This window comes from Bos taurus, chromosome 10, assembly GCF_002263795.3.
Source record: "Bos taurus isolate L1 Dominette 01449 registration number 42190680 breed Hereford chromosome 10, ARS-UCD2.0, whole genome shotgun sequence".
Classification (NCBI taxonomy): Eukaryota; Metazoa; Chordata; class Mammalia; order Artiodactyla; family Bovidae; genus Bos; species Bos taurus.
The window spans coordinates 87,738,658-87,759,222 of NC_037337.1; the positions used below are offsets into that span (position 1 = coordinate 87,738,658).

Below are 20,565 nucleotides of genomic sequence, written 5' to 3' on the forward strand. Positions count from 1 at the left end.
ACATAGAGGGTGAAGGGGTGGGCTGTCCTTTCTAAAGGAGCCTCTGAGGCCTGTGACTGCCTTTCCCTTGACATTTGGGTTCCCATTCTATCCACTTTGCACTTTCTACATTCAGGGCCACCACCCTGTAGCTCTGCCCAGAAATGACAAGGCCCTGGCAATTCTGGTTCTGTGTGACGTCTCTTCTGCGAGTCCCCCATTAATGAGTTGTGCCCAGTTTTCAGATCTCTGAGCGGCCTAGCATCTCACTGAGCAGGCTGAGTGTTCACCAGCCACCTCAGCCTCTTAGCCCTGGTATCTGGCCTTGGGACACAGGTCCCCATACCTGGGTGGTCCAGAGAAGTGTTTTTGCGGAGGCCTGTGGTCTTAGTCTGTCTGCTCAGGATGCTGTAACAAAATGCCATAGATTGGGTGGCTTAGGAACAACAGAAATTTATTTCTTTCAAGTCCAAGATCAAGGTGCTGGTAATTCAGTGTCTGGTGAGGGGCCACTTACTGGTTCATAGAGAGCAGTCTTTTCACTGTGTCCTCACATGATCTGAGGGCAGGGAGCTCTCTGTGGTCTCCTTTATAAAGGCACTGATCTGATTTATGAGGGCTCCACCCTTATGGCCAGTCACCTTCCATAGGCCCCCAGTACCATCACATTGGGGGTTAGGTCTCCACATATGTATTTTGTGGGGAGGACATACACATTGTGTCTATGACACCTGCTGTCTTCTTTCTGAATGTCAGTAATTTCTGCCTCTCCTCCCAGCTGGGACTCACTAGGAGAAAGAGTTTCTCTTCTGCCCCCTTTAAAAACCTGTCTGGCCAAGAAAAGGAAGAAGTAGCTGTTTTGAGTCATCACATTTCTTCTGGGCAGAGTGATTGAATCCCCCAAAGTGGCTGTCAGGATGGATGAGCATTCAAGACCAACCCTTCGATGTACCATAGCAGCTGTGTGGCCGGGGAGGCTCACCACCTGTGCTCCCATAGATCCTCCCACCGTAAAACAGGACTAGAAATCCAGAGTTATTGGGAGGATTAAATAAGTTTGTATGTGCAAAGTACTTTGTGCGTAGTAAGTGCCTGCTAAACAAGAAAGTTCAGTTCGGTTCAGTTCAGTCGCTCAGTCGTGTCTGATTCTTTGTGACCCCATGGACTGTAGCACGCCAGGCTTCCCTGTCCATCACCAACTTCTGGAGCTTGCTCAAACTCATGTCCGTTGAGTCAGTGGTGCCATCCGACCATCTCATCCTCTGTCGTCCCCTTCTCCTCCCGCCTTCAATCTTTCCCAGCATCAGGGTCAATTCCCAGTGAGTCAGTTCTTCACATCAGGTGACCAAAGTATTGGAGTTTCAGCTTCAATATCAGTCCTTCCAATGAACACTCAGGACTGATCTCCTTAGGATGGACTGGTTGGATCTCCTTGCAGTCCAAGGGACTCTCAAGAGTCTTCTCCAACACCACAGTTCAAAAGCATCAATTCTTCGGCACTCAGCTTTCTTTATAGTCCAACTCTCACGTCCATACATGACTACTGGAAAAACTATAGCTTTGACTACTGCTGCTACTGCTGCTGCTAAGTCGCTTCAGTCGTGTCCGACTCTGTGCAACCCATAGATGGCAGCCCACCAGGCTCCCCCGTCCCTGGGATTCTCCAGGCAAGAACACTGGAGTTGGTTGCCATTTCTAGATGGACTTTTATCAGCAAAGTAATGTCTTTGCTTTTTAATATGCCATCTCGGGTGGTCACAAACACGAAACAAGAAAGGAAAAACAAGAAAAGAAATTTAAAAAATATTTATTTATTTTGACTGTGCTGGGTCATTGTTGCCATGCACAGGTTTTCTCTAGTCGTGGCAAGTGGGGGCTACTGTCCAGCAGTGGGTGGTGCTCGGGCTTCTGGCCGCTGCGGCTCTCCTTATTGCAGAACACGGACCCTAAGGGGCATGCAGGCTTCAGTAGTTGGGGCACACAGGCTTGGTTGCCCCGCAGTATGTGGGATCTTCCTGAACCAAGGCGGATTCTTAACCACTGGACCACCAGGAAGCCCGGGAAAGGAAATTTAGTATAATTATTGCATTAAATAATACAGCAGCATTCTTTTTTTTTTTTTTTTTAATCTCTAAAGGGCTTCCATGTCTGTTTTCTTATGGAGTCTTTGCATCCAACCAGGAAAATAGGGTGGTTTTTCTTGGGTCCAGTTTACCAGTGTGGCACCTGAGATGCAGGGAGTGTAGTGGCTTGTCCAAGGCCACTCAACAAAGCAGTGGGGACCCTAAGGCCTGACCCTGTGGTCCCAGGGGTGTCCTAGTCTGGCACACGTGCCGCCCCAAGGGCCTTTCCTGCAGGCATGACAGCAGCCCCTGCCCCTCCAGTGCTCCATCACCAAGGACAAGGACGTTTCTGCTCATCCTCCTGCCTCCCCTTCCTGGAGCAGCTGTCCTCCCCACCCCACTCTGACTTCCCAGGGAAAGTGAAAGTATTAGTCACTCAGTCCAACTGTTTGTGACCCCATGGGCTGTAGCTGCCAGGATCCTCTGTCCATGGAATTCTCCAGGCAAGAATACCGGAGTGGGTTGCCATTTCCTTCTCCAGGGGATCTTCCCCACCCTGGGATCGAACCTGAGTCTCCTGCACTGCAGACAGATTCTTTGCTGCCTGAGCCACCAGGAAACTGAACTTCCTAGGGAGAAGGGCCCTAATCCTGTTTGGTACTGGCAGGGGGTGGCTCCACCTCTCAAGCCAGTGGCAGGGCTGGTGTCATTGCCAGCAGCATCTTGGTGGGATGAAGGTTGCATTAGTGAACAGTCATTGAAATGCAAAATAACATTTTGATCGAGCCAGCAGGCTGTTTATTTATCAGATCAATAGTCAAAATGCCCCATCTGGAGGAGTCCTCCTGATAAGTGACAGCACTTCCAAGGGCAAGCCTGGTGAATCCAGCCCCTCCTCACTCCCAAAGGCTCAGATTAAGGGAGGGCCCAGGAGCCTGGGAGTGAGTCACTTCTGCTTCGGCCTTTCTTCTTACATGCAGTTTTCAGAAGAGACTGCTACTACTGCTACTGCTAAGTCACTTCAGTCGTGTCCGACTCTGTGCGACCCCATAGACGGCAGCCCACCAAGCTCTTCTGTCCCTGGGATTCTCCAGGCAAGAGTACTGGAGTGGGGTGCCATTGAGACCCAAATTATCAGACCGTTCCTGCTCTGGCTGGAAGGACCTGCACCCAAGTTCTGGGGAATCATAGCAACAGCGCACGTTTATTGAGCACTTACCACATACAGGCGCTGCCGTTGCGGGAAGGGGGACCTCTTCCAGGGCCTGAGGGTGGGTCTTGTCAGACACTCGGAAGTGAATTGTTCGAGGAGATGCATGTGCTGACCTCATTGGGAAGGCACACCAGAGAGCAGGAGGGTGAGGGAGCCCAGGAAGACGCTCTGCCATGTGGCTTGCAGTTTCAGGTTTTATGGTGACGGGATTCGTTTCCAGGTTATCTCTGGCCAATCATTCTGATTCAGGGTCCTTCCTCGTGCACACATCACTCAACCAAAATGGATTCCAGCGACAAAGATTCCGGGAGGGTATATGGACTGGCATTTCCTGTCTACTTTTGACCTTTCCCAAGTTCTTCCGGTTGGTGGTGGCTTGTTAGTTCTGTGTTCCTTACTGGGATCTCCTGTCGTAAAATAACTCATGCAAATGGTAACTATGGTGCCTGGCCAGGGCAGGTAGTTTCAGTTAGTGTTTCCCCTGACACTCTGTTGGTGTTTCCCATTTATTGTGTCATTTCATCCTCAGAACAGTTCTCAGAGGTAAGTATTAATATCTTTATAGTACCCATTTTGCAGATGAAGAAACTGAGGCATGGAGAAGGTAGCACAGACAATGAGTGACAAAGCCAGGATTCAAACCTGGGTGATCTGGGCCCAGAACCCTTGTGCCTGGGCCTGCTTCTGTCCCCTCAGGGAGGGCAGGGAGCAGTCATGGCTTTTTTTCACTTATACAGAGTTAGGGTCCTGGCTCCGAGGGTGAGGCATGCTTTTTCTGACCCTACATCCCACAGGTTTTTATTGATTACATTGCTTCTTGTGTTAAAATATCTTCTTTAACGTTTCAGAACTAGATTTCTTGATCAGGGGATCTAAGAGGCTAGCTTCTCGAAGCTGCTTCCAAACATATTACATGGTTTGGGGCACTTAAATAAATAAAAGTAAGAAAAATGCATACATCATTCACAAATTCTTTCCACCAGGACTAGTGGAGTTTGGTGGGAACTGAGGGCAAGTGTTAGGTCCTTCCAGTGGGACGGTGGGCGAGGTCTCTGCTCCGGAGGTGCTGGCTGGCTCCCTTGCCCTGACTCTGGCTCTGTTTTGTGGCTCAGGCCTGCTCCTGTCTCAGCCAGAGGGGCAGACCTTGGGTAAGCCTCACATTCCACCCAACTCTCACCGTCTCCTTCACTTAACAAATATTTTCTGAACATCTGTTGTACTGGGAAGCGTCCTTGATTGTGGAGAACAGCAGAGAAAGCAGACACAGTCCCTGCTTTCATGTACGGGGTGGGGTGTGGTGGGAGGGCACAGGAGGCCAGTGTGGCTGGCCTGAAGTGACCCCAGGGAGGAGTGGGCAGCTGCGGAAAGGACCCCTGCCTTCCTGAAGCTGTGATAGGGACGCCCTGGCTGTATTGAACCAAGGAATGTTGTGACTTTCTCCCCTTCGTCTTGTAACTCACTCCTGCACTTTCTGGCCATGTGTTCCCTGCCAAGATATTTAGCCCCTCTGGGCCTTGTTTCCTCATCTGCAAAATGGGGGAATAACAGGTTGTTGACAGGAATGTCGTGCATGTAGTTTTGTGACCAGCACAGAATGAGCCCTCCTATGGTCACCATTACAGAGCTCAGGAGCGGGTTCCCGTTGGCAGCAATGCCAGGTTCTCAGCTGTCCATTGAGTTAAGACATCTCTTTGTCATCTGCCCAGGCTGCCCGTTGGCATGAAGGCTGGAAAATTGAGTCAGGGAGAGAAGTGGATGCTGGGATCCCCAAGCTTCCTGTGTCATCCCTGCGGTGGATAAGGCCACATGCAAAGGGCCGCTGCTGTGACCAGGTGGCAGATGGAAGTGTGGTCTCTCTCACTGGGTCCGCACACTGCCCTGCAGGAATGCACATAGGAAGCGGGCAGTGAGGCCCAGGAATAAATAGCACAGGCAAAAGAGCCTCAGGCGTGTGATCGCACAAGGAGCAGAGTAGAAGTCAGCAGTGTGAGCCAAGTTAAATGCCGATTCCATTTAGGGTTGCATCAACAGAAGTATAGTATCGAGGATGAAGGAGGTGTCGGAACTGCTCTGCTCTGGTCAGAACTCACCTGAAGGCTGTGCTCTTTTTTTTTTTTTTAAGATTTTTCTTTTTATTTTTTTGATGTGGACCAAATTTAAAGTCTTTATTAAATTGTTACAATAGTGCTTCTGTTTTAGTGTTTTGTTTTTTTTTTTTGGCCACAAGGCATGCGTGTTCTTAGCTTCCCAACCAGGCATCAAACCCGTAGCACCCTGCATTGAAAGGCAAAGTCTTTTTTAAAAAGTTTATTAATTGTTAGCTGTGCTGAGTCTTCATTGCTATGTGAAGGCTTTCTCTAGTTGCCGAGAGTGGGGGCTACTCTTCACTGCAGTGCACGGGCTCGGTAGCTGTGGTGCACGAGTTTAGTTGCTCTGCTGCACGTGGAATCTTCCCCGATGAGGGATCAAACCCATGTGCGTTGCATTGGCAGACTCTTATCCACTTGACTGCCACGGAAGTCCCCGTGCTCTGTTCTGATGTTCCTTTTTATAAGGAGTAAACAGAGCAGATGGGTTATTCTCAAAGGAGGGCAAAATGTGAGCAGGAGTGATTCTAGGTCCAGGAGATGTGTTCCGGCGAGGACAGGACTCAGCAAGGAGCAGGAAGCCGCCTTTAGCCGTCTGCAGGCCTGTCAGGTGGAAGGGGGTTAGACTTGTTCCGTAGGTCCTGAGGGAGGGAGTTGTACAAACTATAACCGAAAGCTCCAGAGAGAAGAAATATTTTGGCTCTTGACAAAGAACTTGCAAAAAAAATCTAAGTTGTCTAAAGATGGAAGCAGCTGCCACCTAAAGTACTGACCTCCTTATCACTGGGGGCTTCAGCCCAGGCAGGTGGCCCCGGGACAGACCAGGGGCGCTTCGATTTCCTGCCTGGTCCAAGTGCCGCCGGCTGGGAGAGGGCCCTGTCCACGGGCCTCCCCGTGTCTTTCTGCTGTTCCTCCAACTCAGAGCTCTCCCGCCGTGCTTCGCACCCTGTCTTTGCTCCGCTTTGCTTAAAATGCCGCCTCCTCAGAGAAGCCTTTTCTGACTACTGTGTCCGGATACTGTTCTATTCTGCCATCTGTGCCCTGGCCCTTCTCTTTCTTCATAGTTCAGTTCAGTTCAGTTCAGTCACTCAGTTGTGTCCGACTCTCTGTGACCCCATGGCCTGCAGCACTCCAGGCCTCCCTGTCCATCATCAACTCCCGGAGCTTGCTCAAACTCATGTCCATCGAGTCAGTGATGCCATCCAACCATCTCATCCTCTGTCGTCCCCTCCTCCTCCTGCCTTCTTCATAGTGCTCATCACTGTGCTGTTTTACCGGTTGTGTTTGTTAGAGTGGGTAACACTGGTTATTGTCATATATTCAGTACAACCCCTGTTTCAGTGGCTTAACATGACAGGTGATACCATGCCCACCTAACATTTTGGGGAAGCTGCTTGGCGGATAGCCTTTCGTGAAGTTTTTCATGGGCCCAGGGTCCTTCCAACTTGTGGCTCTGCCATGCCCCTGGGCACTGGAATCCCCTCCTGGAGCCTCTACCTGGACCCTGTGTGGCCTGCAGATGGGGAAGGACAGAGAGAGAGAGGAGTCAGGGCAGGGAGTGGCCAGGGGAGATTTTTATGGGCCAGATGGGGAAGTGGCTCACATCTCTTTGCCCACATGCCCTTGGCCAGGACCCAGTCTATGGGCACAGTTGACTGCAAGGGAGACTGAGAAGTGTGGTCTTCCTGTGTCTAGACAGAACGTGAAGCTGCTTTTGGTGAACTCGTGGCCATCTCAGCTATACTTATTATCATATTTCATTGAATCTATGACATCATAGACACCATTATTTTTATAACCGCTAATTAAATGAAGCTATGGCATGCCATCGATTCAAGATGCATTCTGATTGCCAAGATGTTAAAATGTGGTGGTGGGGGGGGGGGGGGCGGGGACAGAAACTAGACCAAAAAAAAAAGTGGATAAAAGGGTATAGCTTAAAGTCAATGAAATACAGTGTTGCCACTCCTTGAGGACAGAAACCTGTCCACCTTGGACACCAATCCATCCTGGGGGCTAGAACGATATCTGGCACACCATGGATATTCAAGAAATAGTTGAAATGAATGAAGGAGGGAGAGGGTGAGTGGATGAACGGATGAGATGGCAGGGAAGTGGTTAGCTGTCACAACACCCCATTTGAGCTGCCACAGCAAGGAATCATGCATCATCGCTCCCCTGAACATAGGCACTGCCATGCTGTCTGGTAGCTGCCAACTGAGGCTCCTGGGGCTCTGCCCCTGGCCGGCACCCTTCTCTACTGCCAGCTTCCATATTCGTCTTTCTTGCCGTACCATGGTGTGAAGTATGACCTCACTCACACTTGGAAATGTCTATCTTACGGCCTTTGTCCCTGGAGAGGCAGCTGTGACACCAAGGTCTCAAGGGAGAGACACTGCCCAGCGTGGGTCACGAGCACAGCTCTGGGTCACTCTGCTGGGCCAGCGGTAGAGAGCCTTACACATGTGGCAGTTCCTATGGCATCTCGGTGTGCGTGTGGGAATGAGACAGACAGAATGCTGGAGCTGGTTGGCAGCTCCCAGAAGAGAGGCTGGTTAGTTCTAACAGTTGGTTCTAGTAGCGCCTGAATAAGGAACCCCTTTGTCTGAAAAGGGACTTTCTCGGTGGAAGTTGCAGCATGCAGAGAAGCACACAAATGCATGATTAAATGGTGGATGGGTGGATGCACGATGGATGAATGATGGGAAGGGGAGAGGGAGCAAGACAGGCTTGCTTGCTGTGGGACAGAACTTATTAGAGACTGAATGGAAACTGTCTCCTCATTACCAAAAGAGTGCTAGTAGCAACTGCTAGTGGTACTTACTGAACACTTTCCCCAGGTATAGTTCTAAGCTCTTTGCTGTGTTAACTCACTAATCCTCAGGACTACCCTATGAGATACACAGGATAATTATCACCATCCCCATTTTACAGATGAATAAACTGAGGCTCAGAGAGATTAAATTACGTGTGAGAGACAGAACTGGAATTCAAACTCAGGCAATCCAGCTCCAACCACTAAGCTCTACGGCCCAACACCACGGCACCTCTAGGATTAAATGTCATCAGAAAACTGCCGAATTTGTTCAGTGAGAGGAGGTGGGATATTTATGCCGTATCACTGCGTATTATGGGGTGAAAATAAAAACAGACTCGAGAAGAGTTTAGATTCCTGGATGTCAGATCTCCAATAGCAATTGAAAGGAAGATCGCTCAAGGTGTGTTTGGGGGCATCTTTTGAAATTATGAGCTGTCCTTCCCCCAGACACGTCTGTTTGTGGTGTCAGAGGCCAGAGTTTAGCCAGATGGGCTAAAGTGAGAGCCATCAGGTATTTTGGGGCCCTGCATGAAGGCACTCCCCTGAGAGGACCGGGGTGAGGACTGAAGTTTTGAATTGGTCTGCCCAGAGGGGGACCCTCTGTCTAATCTGCACACAGCTACAAGAAGAGCCAGTGGCTGTCCACTGTGGGCTGGAACTCTGCCAGGGGACCCGGCCCTCCCGCTGTGCCGGGGCAGCCCCTCAGTGCCCAGCAGTCTCCTCCTGCTTTGGCGAAGCTTCTCTCTTCTCATGATGATGGATGCAGCCTGGGACATCATGGATAAAAACCCCGATTGAAGGGCACTAATTACCCATCATTATTTTCCGTGCCGTAATTTGTGTGGAACGAGATTTCAATCAGTTGTCTGGGATCAGCCTGGTTTTGACTAATCTTTCTAACGACAAGATGCTTAATTACAGATTTTTGCCTGAGCTGCAGCATACAGAGGGATAGGCGGGCTCTTACTGAAGCCAGTTTGCAATCGGGTCATTTTGTTGTCTTAAGTCCCAGTCTTAAGGGAAGAGAGAGAAAGAGAGCATGAGGAAAGCATTCCTAAGGAGACCAGACAAAAATCAAACCAGCACAGGACCGGTGGTGCAGTGGTGGACGTGGGGATGGAGGGTGACAGGTGGGTGGGGTCACCCTGTTCCCCTGCACAGGTCACCTCCCCCCGCTGTGTCTCCAGGCAGCCCCCAGCCAGCCTGGCTCTCTAGTAAGTGTCTTTAAGTGAGTCACAACTTCTGGGGTCTTCAGCTCCTCCTCTGAAGGTCACCAGGTCAGGCAGGAGAATCTCTGAGTATTTATCAGGCGCTGATTCCCGCTGTGCTGGTGTCTGTCCAGGAAAATGGGTCCAGCGTTGAAAGATATGCCTTGCGAGATTTCATGAGAGATAAAAATACTATGTATTGAAATGGGTGTTTCAGACTACTGCAGGAGAAGGTCAGTTTGAATTAAAGAAATATATAAGTGTAAGGGGAAAAAGCATATATATATATATATATATATATATGAATGGACTGAAGAATGGACTCAGATGCATGAAATTGGATTAATTAGAAGCCTTGATTCATGATACTTCTTTCCTCCTCACCCTCCGCCCCTCCCTTCCTTCCGCCTTCCCTCCTTTCTTCCCTCCCTCTCATGTGATAAGTCCTCATGAATCCATGTCCCAACAGGAATGCTGGGGACCTTGTCAATTACTCACATTTAGCCACGTGGTCCTCATCTTATCCCTCCAATAAAGGCTCATTCTGCATTCTCTAACATTATTTGTAAAGGAAGTTTATTCTGTTACTTTCAAGTGCCTGGCGGGCTGATTCATAACAAATAAAGCCTTGCTGGAGGATCTGAGGGTCTGCTTTAATGAACAGCTCAGTGGCTTCTGGTTAGCAAATTAATTATGGAAATGTACATAAGAGTCTCTCAAGTGTTCAGAAGCTATTTTTCTTCTGTAGAGTGGATTCCCGTTTCAGGCTTATTTATCCTCTTAATTTTCCTAACCCACTACTTTTCTCTCCTGGTAAATGGCAAGTTCCTTGTGGAATTATCCTCAGTTCTAGACTTGGTTGAGGGAAGAGCTTTGCTGGGGCTCACCCCAGGCTGCACCCAGCTGCTGGATTTTCTGGGAGGGGTTTCCTAGGAGAATCACAAGACAGACACCGTCCACTGAGAGCGTGCTGGGCCCCAGCATGTTCATTTTGCCTACATTATTGTTGTTGTTCAGTCGCTCAGTCGCGTCTGGCTCTTTGTGACCCCATGGACTGCAGCACGCCCGGCTATGCTGTGCTTCGCTATCTCCCAGAGTTGGCTCAAACGCACGTCCACTGAGTTGGTGATGCCATCCAACCATCTCATCTTCTGTCGCCCCCTCCTCCTCCGGCCCTCAATCTAGGCCCTGCTCACCCAGAACAGCCCTATGAAGGAGGTGCTGTGATGGGGCCATTTTACAGATGAGGAACCTTGAGGCCCAGAGAGGTTGACCTGTTTACTCAAAGTCAACAGCTACTATGACTGGCTCACATCAGAGCAATGGCTTGTAACCATTAAGTGACTTGGGGGCTTGTTTCTGCTCTTATAGGGCAGCCTGGCACAGAGCCAAAAGCTGATTCTGAGGGTAGCCCCTCTATGTGTGACCCCAATTCTGGCGTGTGGTGGCTGGACTCTACTCTGCAGAGGACAGAGAGCCAGGCCCTGGGCTCATCAGGCTGGCCCATCCCTCTTCCCTCCAGGAGGCTTCTTTCCTCCAGAAGCTTCTTCTGCCGGCCCACCAGCAAGTGGCCCTGAAGGGGGTAGACCCCTGGGATTCCAGCTTAAAAAACTGGTGATCGCTTTCTTGTTGATTCCCTGGAGTTTCTGTTCCTCTAGGGTTAGGGTTAGGTTCATGACAGAAGAGCTGAATGGTTTGGGTTTCTTTCAGAACTTCCAAGGTGCTGTTGGTCTCTGTACTAGGAAAACCTCCAACCCACTTTGCTGTCCAGCAAAGTGATTATCTGGCAGAGGCAGAGAGTAAGCTCAGGCATCCCAGGAGGTCAGGTCCCTCTGGGGTAAGGGCCCCACATTGGACACGAACAGGGGCAGGCCTGGGTTGGCACTGGGGGGCCATTTTAATCAGATGGTGGTGACATTGAGGCCCAGGGCAGCTCTAACTGTGTTCCTGATATGAGCTGAATTAGAGGGAAGAGAATGCCTCCGGGAACTTAGACCACTGACTTGCTCTTTCAAAGGCAGCTCAGATGGGGCAGTGGGCCCCTCCCATAAAGTCAATAGTCATCGACCAGTTGGGAACTGGGCCCCAGCCAACCACAGATGGTGTACTCCACATGACCCTCTCCTCCCCAGGGCACAAGTGTCGACACCTCCACCTCATCCCCACGCTACGTTCTTCCTGCATCCCGTCCTGGCCACTCGCCCCATGGCCACATCCTACTGAGCCTTGGCATCCTGGCTCCAATCTCTGAGATCTTCCCTGACCCAGCCTCCCATCCTTTCCAGCTGTCCGGGTTCTTCTTCCTTCTGCACTTTAGCCTCCACCCACTGGAAACTCCACCTACTCACCCTCTGGCCTTCCGTCTTCTCCCAATTCTGTGCTTTCTGACATTGTTCCATCTCCGAACGACACCCTCAGCTTCCGGGCCCTTTGCCTTCCCCCTTCCCTCCAATAGCCAAGTCAGTGATTCTTAACTAGGGGCAATTTGTCCCCCAGGGACCATCTGGCCGTGCCTGGAGGTTTGGGTTGTTGTCTCTGGGGGTGGGGATGCTACTGGCTTCCAGAGGCAAGGATGCTGCTGACCGACCTGGGGTGCACAGGCTGGCCCCCAGTGAGGAATGACCAGCCCCAAATGTCACTAATGCCTGAGCTGAGAAACGCAGGTCGAAGCTTTCCGTGTTGCTGCCTTGCAGGCTGAGTTAAGGGGCCTGGTAAGCCTCTGTGCTCCTGATTTCTGTTCTCTCCTCCTCCTGCAGTTGCTGTTAAAAACTTTCTTCCTTTGGCTAGATCTCTGGACCTCACCTCCCATTCCATGGAATGAGGAAAGGCTGCCTGGGGGATGAGAGAGACCACCTCCAAACTTCCCCTCTGCACAGCCAACCTTCCCTCCCCTTGTACTGCCTCGGCTCAGTTCTCTTCCGGGGCATCCAGATTCCTTGAGGACTTCAACCGGGTCCCCTGATCACCTGTGTTATTCCTGTAGGTTTCCAACTTAACTCCTCTGAGAATCACAGCTGCGGTGCTAAAAACAAACCAACATACAGAACCAAAAATGTAGACTTCTGGGCCCCACCTACAGGGATGAATGTTCAAAATATGACTGGGCTTCCCAGGTGGCTCAGTGGTAAAAAAAAAAAAAATCTGCCTGCCAATTCAGGAGACATAGATTCAATCACTGGGTCAGGAAGATGCCCAGAAGAAGGAAATGGTAACCCACCCCAGTATTCTTCGCTGGGAAATCCCATGGACAGAGGAGCCTGGAGGGCTACAGCTCATGGCATCGCAAAAGAGTCGGACACGGCTTATCGACTAAGCAAAAACATGGGGTCAGTCCAGGAAGCTACCTGTTCAACCAGCACCTTGGCTGACTCTGATGAAGGCTGGACCAGAATTTGAGAAAAGCTGATACTCATCTTTGGTCATCTCAACCTCTCCATCTTGATTTGCTCTTTACTATTAGCATGTAACATAGACTCACCATAGAATTCATTGTCTCCTCTGGGGAGACATGGGGAGTGGTGGATAATTATATTGGGTCAGTAGGTGGGATCAGGGTCGCTTCAGGCAAACTGGAAAGTAATTTTTAAATTTCTTAAGTTCCTTACATTCTTGACACACCTCCCCCTCATCAAAGAAGCAGATAAATTACCGCCAGTAACAACAAAAACATTCCTTCTCTGCTTCCACCACCCCTGAGTTCAAGTGGACGGTGTTGTGTAAAGGTGTGCAAGGAAGCCCCTACCCCTACCCTCTCCTCTGCCCGGGCTTCCAGAAAGATTGTCTGCCTCCCGGGCCTTTTGCAGCTCTGGCCTGTGTGGCTCCTACCACCGCCCCCCCCCCCCCCCGACCCCCGCCCATGCCAGGACACTGCTCTGGGGACGTCACCAGCCACATCCTGACTGCTCACTGAAGGGGACACGTGCACTCCTGACTTCCCCTGACTTTGCGGCTGCACGTGACCTGCCGCCACCCCCTTCTCGACGGCTGTCTTCTCTGCACGTCCACAACTCACTCTCTCTTCTCAGCTCCTCTGGCCACTACTTCTTGGCCCTTTTCTTTCCCTTTGTCTTTACGTTTTGCTTTTGAATTAAAGAGAGGTTAAGGATGGGTGGGGGGAGGGGCAGGTTTCCTGGAGGGAAAAAGAATGCAAATACAAATGAAAGAGCGAATGAATGAAACCGGACGGGAGAGGCAGCGGGGGAGCCCCTATTAGTGCGGTTTCCCACCCACCCCCGGGCTTGCTGGCGCTCTGCACACAGGTGTTTGTTTAGTGTCTGTCCTGGTGGGAGGATGAGCTTCTTGACATCATGAGCTGCGCTGGGCATGTCCTCCTATCTGGTCAGCCTTTGGCACCCTGGTGCCCGGAGTACATGTTGAAGCTCCTTGGCATAGACATTCTGCTGCTGCTACTGCTGCTAAGTCGCTTCAGTCGTGTCTGACTCTGCACGACCCCACAGACGGCAGCCCACCAGGCTCCCCCATCCCTGGGATTCTCCAGGCAAGAACACTGGAGTGGGTTGCCATTTCCTTCTCAAATGCATGAAAGTGAAAAGTGAAAGGGAATTCGCTCAGTCGTGTCCGACTCTTAGCGACCCCATGGACTGCAGCCCACCAGTCTCCTCCTGGGGCCAAAATAAGGGTCACCGAAAGGAGAAGCCTGCAGGAATGAAATCATCAGACTCTCAGCTGGAGCCCAGGCTCTAAATTAGTGGCTGGATTTCTGTCCCAACTCTGAGGTGAGGGGCAAGTTTGCTTCCTTCTCAGTCCTAGAGTCACTTGGCCAGGGCCTGGAGGCGGTGGCCTGGACAGGGTGCATCTTGGCTGTTCAGCCCACTAAAGACTGCTTTGTGCCTGTGCCCCTTGAAGCCTTCAAGGAGAGGGCTAGGAGGGAAAACCAAGGCTTAGGGCATGAAACCGCTGCCTGGCCTGGGTGTCCATCAGGGCTGGCTGAGCCGTGGGGTTGGGGAAGAAACTTGGAAAATTGTTCACTGGACGTAGCTGTAGAGCTCTCCAACTGCTTCCCTTGGGCACGAGCTTCTTGTACACCCGAGAGACAGACCTGAAGTGGGTGGTATATAAAATGTGCTCACTAAGTAGCAGTTGCGATAATTACTGTTGACTTCAAATGTGTCTTCCAAAACCTCTGGGGCACTCGTAAGCCTGAGGGAGGAGGGCTTGGGTCTGGGAGCTGACTTGTCCTGCAGTGTTCGTCAGAGCAGGCCTGGGATGTTTCTGGGAACGGCAGGGCCCTAACGCTTGCCCCTTGGGAAAAAAGCCATGACAAACCTAGACAGCATGTTAAAAAGCAGAGACATCGCTTTGCCAACAAATGTCCCTATAGTTAAAGCTGTGGTTTTTCCAGTAGTCACGTACGGATGTGAGAGTTGGATCATAAAGCTGAGTGCCGAAGAATTGATGCTTTTGAACTGTGGTGCTGGAGAAGACTCTTGAGAGTCCCTTGGACTGCAAGGAGATCCAACTAGTCCATCCTAAAGGAGATCAGTCCTGAATATTCATTGGAAGGACTGATGGTGAAGCCGAAACTCCAGTACTTTGGCCACCTGATCCAAAGAACTGACTCACTGGAAAAGACCCTGATGCTGGGAAAGATTGAGGGCAGGAGGAGAAGGGGGTGACAGAGGATAAGATGGTTAGAGGGCATCACCAACTCAGTGGACATGCGTTTGAGCCAACTCTGGGAGATAGCGAAGCACAGCATAGCCGGGCGTGCTGCAGTCCATGGGGTCGCAAAGTCAGACATGACTTAGCCTCTGAACAACAAAGCAGCAGTGGGAGGGGATTATAAAGGTAAGAGCATCTAGTCCACTCTCCCTGCAGGCCCAGCGCAAGGGCATCGTAGGGGGTGAACCCACAGGCGCCTCTGTGCCTGCTCAGGCCGATGGGGTTTCCTGAGGACACGCCAGGGACCTGCTGATAGATGGACGGGAGGCAGGTGACCATGTGGAGCCTGGGGACATGACAGGGCACCAGTCAGAGGTGTAAGGGAACCTGGAGCTAGCGGAAGAAGTGTCTCAGAAGACTCAGGAGTATTCAGTTTGAAACCAGAGAGACCTGAGAGCCTCTATCTTCAAACACTACATTCCAGTAGATAATAAACTTCTTGACAGTAGGAGCCTTTTAGGGATCTTTTATCCTTCTTATCAGAGAGAGCTCCCAGCTTCTGATTAGAACTGTCTGTGGGGCAATGCCTCCGGACACGTTCAAGTGTAGACGGATGGAACAGCCCTCTGGGAGGGGCAGTGACTATGAGATCATTGGTGGGACCGGGAACAAGGGAGGCCCCTCCCCATTGTGACTGCCTTGGGTGTTGTGGCTAAGTGTGGCCAAGGTTGTGTTGTGAGGGTGGGCTTTGTGGGTGTGATAGGAGAGCCCTTCCCAACTCGGGGACCAATGCTTTCTTCAGTGAGCTGCTCAGAAAACAGGGGGCTCCCTCTGAGCATCACTGGAGGTAGGACTCCAGCACTGGCACTCCCAGCTCCTCCAGCACTGGGACCCTCCCTCCCTCCCAGCCGGGACATCTTCCCATGAACGGGGCTGTACTCCCACCCTCTCCAGCCCCCTTCATTCTCCAGGACCTTTCCTTCTTAACTTCCACCTGCTGCTCAGGCATCTGCCGTGGCCTCCTCTGTACCTCCACCAGGTGAGGCCAGGACATGGACAGATGGACAGCTGGACCCTGACCCAGCCTCCTGACTCCAGGGCCTGCCTGGCCCAGAGCTCTTGAGTGTGGGCTGTGGCTGGGCTTCCCTGAGTGCACTTCCCTGCCCTTCACTCTTCTCGCTCACATGGGAGAGAAGCCCCTCCCCTGGTCCTGGGGGTCATACTTCGCCTGCCTTCCCACCCACCCATCGTGGTTCTGGGAGGAGGGATTTTCCTTATGGGAAATGTTTTATGACCCTTTGTGGTGATCCTGCCTTGCTGTTCTTGCTCCTTTGACTCTCCAGTGAGGCAGGGGCGCTTAGAGGTGGAAACTTACGGTTAAGAATCAGCGAGGTGATGCTCAGAGTTGGGGTTGGAGGGCTCCCTCGTGTTGCATGATGGAGGCACAGTCTCTTGAGGGGGAGGCCAACCTCTTCTGGGGCGATAGAGGGGAATGAGAGAGGGGGCCTTGGGGCCACCCTCCAGATGTGCCCCGGTGCAGAGGGGGTCCCCAGGGGGCAGCCAATTTGGCTGATGCCTTAGCCACAAGCCCTGCCTCTTGCCCTGGTCAGGTGACGTGGCACCTCTGGTCCCAGTCTCAGTGATGGTGGCCTTCGGGGGAAGCTCCGAGGCTGGGTTACCTGCTGCCCCAGGGTCGGGGTGGGGATGGGGAGTGGATCAGGTGAACTGGGTCATCGGATCTGGTTCTGAGGGTGTCTGGTCCGAGAGCTGTTGCCTTCGGACTTCAAATCTATTACTGTTGCGTGGGAAGCTTGGCCAGATATTTTGGCTGAAGGTTACCACGTTTTTCACCCTTTAGACTAGCAGTTTGCAGAGGGTGGGGTGCCTCATCTGAAGTTGATCAAACAGAGTTTTCATTTTGAGGACTCAGAGGGTTCTGGGGGGTAATGCCAGAAACTCACTGTGGCCTGTGCCGTTTTTTCCTTTTCCCCCCAGCCCAATTGACCTCTCCCCCACCCCCGCCAGCATTTTATCTCACCAATACCTAGCATAAGGCCCCTCCCAGCCACCCCACCCACCCGGTGCCCGGAGCCCAGAGCTAATTCCTGGGGACGTCACAGGCACCGCACCCTCTCCGAGCTGACTCCTGCTCTCTCTGTCCCCAGGCTGCTGAACAGGATGTCCGCAGACGACCGGCACCTGGGCTCCAGCTGCGGGTCCTTCATCAAGACCGAGCCGTCCAGCCCGTCCTCGGGGATTGATGCCCTCAGCCACCACAGCCCCAGCGGCTCGTCGGACGCCAGCGGCGGTTTCGGTCTAGCCCTGGGCGCCCACGCCAACGGTCTGGACTCGCCGCCCATGTTCGCGGGCGCCGGGCTGGGAGGCACCCCGTGCCGCAAGGGCTACGAGGACTGTGCCGGAGGCCTCATGGAGGACTCGGCCATCAAGTGCGAGTACATGCTCAACGCCATCCCCAAGCGCCTGTGCCTCGTGTGCGGGGACATCGCCTCCGGCTACCACTACGGCGTGGCCTCCTGCGAGGCCTGCAAGGCTTTCTTCAAGAGGACCATCCAAGGTACGGGGCCGCCGGCCGGGCCGGGGAGGGGTGGGGGTGCGGCCCGGCAGGGAGCCAGTGATCCCCCAGAGCCAGCTGCCGGCGCAGGTCTGGGCGCCTCTGAATGCCAGGTTCTGGAGACTCTCCTTTCGGTCTCCCCAGGGCTTCTCATCCTGGGATTCTGGATGTGGGCTCTAACTAGCAGGCTGTTGTTGAAATGGCATTCCGCCCCTTAGGGGACCCCGGAAGATCTGCACAAATGCCTAGGTGTGCCTAGGATGGGAAACACTGTCCAATGTGTGACCCTAAAGAGCTGATTTTAGGGGGGAAAATGTTAGCAGCCCTATTTGCCCTGCAATTCCAGACCTCTTGAACTGTAATGGGTCTCTCGTTTTGTTCCCTGGTGGCTCAGACGGTAAAGCATCTGCCTACAGTGCAGGAGACCTGGGTTCAATCCCTGGGTTGGGAAGATCATCTGGAGAAGGAAATGACAACCCACTCCATTATTCTGGCCTGGAAAATCCCACAGATGGAGGAGCCTGGTAGGCTACAGTCCATGGGGTTGCAAAGAGTCAGACTCAGCTGAGTAACTTCACTTTCACTTTGTAATTGCGCAAGTGGACTGTGACTACCCTCTTCATCTTTAAAGAGTCAGGGAAGAGCAAGGGGATCTCCCCCTGCCGCCCACCCCCCCACTGCACCCTGACCACTCATCCTGTCCCATCCCGGAGTGGCCCATCTTTGAGGGCTTTTCACAAAGTGTGTGCGTATCGGCTGAGTCATGTTCCGAAGGCCATGGGGTGGCTGCCTCTCTCAATGGGTGGGAAAGCGCCCTCCAGGTCTGAGAAGTGAGTCCTAGGTAAATAGGGGATAATGATGGCTGCGCATGGTAACCAAGATTCTTACTACAGTAGGTCACAGGTAGAGCCCTTGCTTCATGCATCCCACTGACTATCTGTGAGTTCCTACTAAGTGCCAGCCTGACGCTAGGATAGACCAAAAGCCCTGCTCGTGGAGGTCACTGAGATGAGCAGATGCTGTCCCCTGGGGACAGAGACTGCAGACCAGACTAGAGAAAACTCAGGGGTGCTTTCCTGTCCCTGCCCTGCCTGGCGGTCCGGGGGTATCCTCCCTTGCCCTCCTCCCCTATTTCTTTTTAGAAGAGGCAAGCTGAGCTTCCATGGATGATTCTTGGCTTGTTCAGTCAACAAGTATTTGCTTAAATTTCTTGTGAGAAGTTATTTATTCAACTAATTAAGGGTCCTAGGATGTTTCCAGTTTAACGTGTTAGTTGAAACGGCGTGTTGACCTGTCCAACTGCTGGGTGGGCTTCTGGGTCGCACAGCTCCATCCCTTACCTTACTGCTCAGTGCCCTTGGGGGCTGCCTCAGTTTCTCTGCTTTAGTTTGTTCCCAGGAAAGGTGAGATGGTGTCATGGCTACCTCACATAGAGCTGTTAAAAAGAGGCTTAATTATATACTATATATATATATATAATGCATTGTATGTATTATATATAAAAATACATTATATATGATGCATTATATATATATAAAGCACATATGTAAGTAATGCATTATATATATATGTGTGTGTGTGTATATATATATATATAGAGAGAGAGAGAGAGAGCGCACTTATGTTTTGGCCTGGCACTTAGTAAGTACTAAATAAATGTCTGCAGTTATTATTTTCACTTTCCTAGTATCCCTTAAGACACTATTACTTAGACAACAGACATAATCTGTTTTATCTTACAAAGCAGGTTTTTGTAATCTCATTAATTTAAAGAGTACAATTATTATTTTAACTTAACAGGATTTAAACCATTTTAGCTATAGATAAATTTCTTTATTAAATGGACCCTTTAAAAATATAAGCATGGCAAATATGCAAATAGTACATAGGAAGTTTTTACTGTTTTATTCCAACAGTAAAAAAAGTAAGTTTTCCTAGAACCCCAGGCCCCCAGTTCCCGGTACCTTTCCCAGAAGGAGCGTGGGCCCAACTTCTCTCAGCAAATACTGACGGAACCCTTTTCTGTCCGGCACTGCGCTAGCCTTCAGCACCGTGAATGGATGTATGCTGGTCCCTGCTAGCTTCACATCCCCCAGTCTGGGAAGAGGCCCTGGAATTTCTAGATGTGAAAAGCACTATATGCAGTTCTAAGTCTCAGCCAGGCTTGAAAACCCCCAGTTCAATATCCAATTAATATCATTGGATATTGGAAGGATAAACATGAGATGTTTAAAACAATTTAAGCCACTGAAAGAGCCGTGTTTTTCTTCTAAAATTGGGATGTAATCTTGGTAAGATTGCCACTATTTTAGACTCCTGAAGGTCAGTTTTTGAAAAATTGTCTTTTAAGAGACAATTGCATTTTCTTCTCTCCTTATTCCTTAATGTGCTGGAGAAGTCTGGATCAAATTTTCTGAAAGCAGAGGCTCAAGAATCCTGCTACACCCTAGACAGCAACCTGGGTGTTAAGAACATTCTCAGCAAGGGCCCACAGGAAGGATTTGTAAATAGTCTTCATTATTTGCTCCCACGAATAGGATAACGATCTTTTCCTAGAAGCCCAAAGACAAACAGAGCATTTAGTGCCGTCGGAACTGGCCTGCTCTTCTTGCCCCTTTTCTTAGTCACAGGAAGAGTTATTCATTTTCAACCAGAAAGACATATATGTTTGGAACAGGGACTGTCCATCTAAAGCTGATGGATTGCTCTGGCTATTTCATCAATTCTTTGATTTTGTTCTAACAAAGATTTTGATTTTGTTGTTTCTGAGCATAACAGTTGTAGGAAATTTAGAGATATGGGGAAAATATAAAGAGGAAACAAATTACCTACAATTGGACAACCCCAGAGATGAGCTTAGAACCAAGAGAGCATTAATTGAGTCCCTGCGCTGAGTTAGGGGCTTCCCTGGTGGCTCAGAGGGATAAAGAGTCTGCCTGCAATGTGGGAGACCCGGGTTCAATCCCTGGGTTGGGAAGATCCCCTGGAGAAGGAAATGGCAAC

At 51.0% G+C, this 20,565-nt stretch overlaps 1 protein-coding gene across 4 annotated transcripts in view; it reads left to right on the forward strand.

Moving 5' to 3' along the window:
* ESRRB (estrogen related receptor beta) overlaps positions 1–20,565 on the forward strand; it is a 183,237-nt gene that overhangs the window by 111,759 nt on the left and 50,913 nt on the right. For 2 of the 4 annotated variants that reach the window (XM_010809670.4, XM_010809669.4), the window contains exon 2: positions 17,156–17,565. In XM_010809670.4, the coding sequence (XP_010807972.1) occupies positions 17,156–17,565 (410 nt within the window). The other 2 variants (XM_059890946.1, XM_059890945.1) reach the window with 2 other exon arrangements.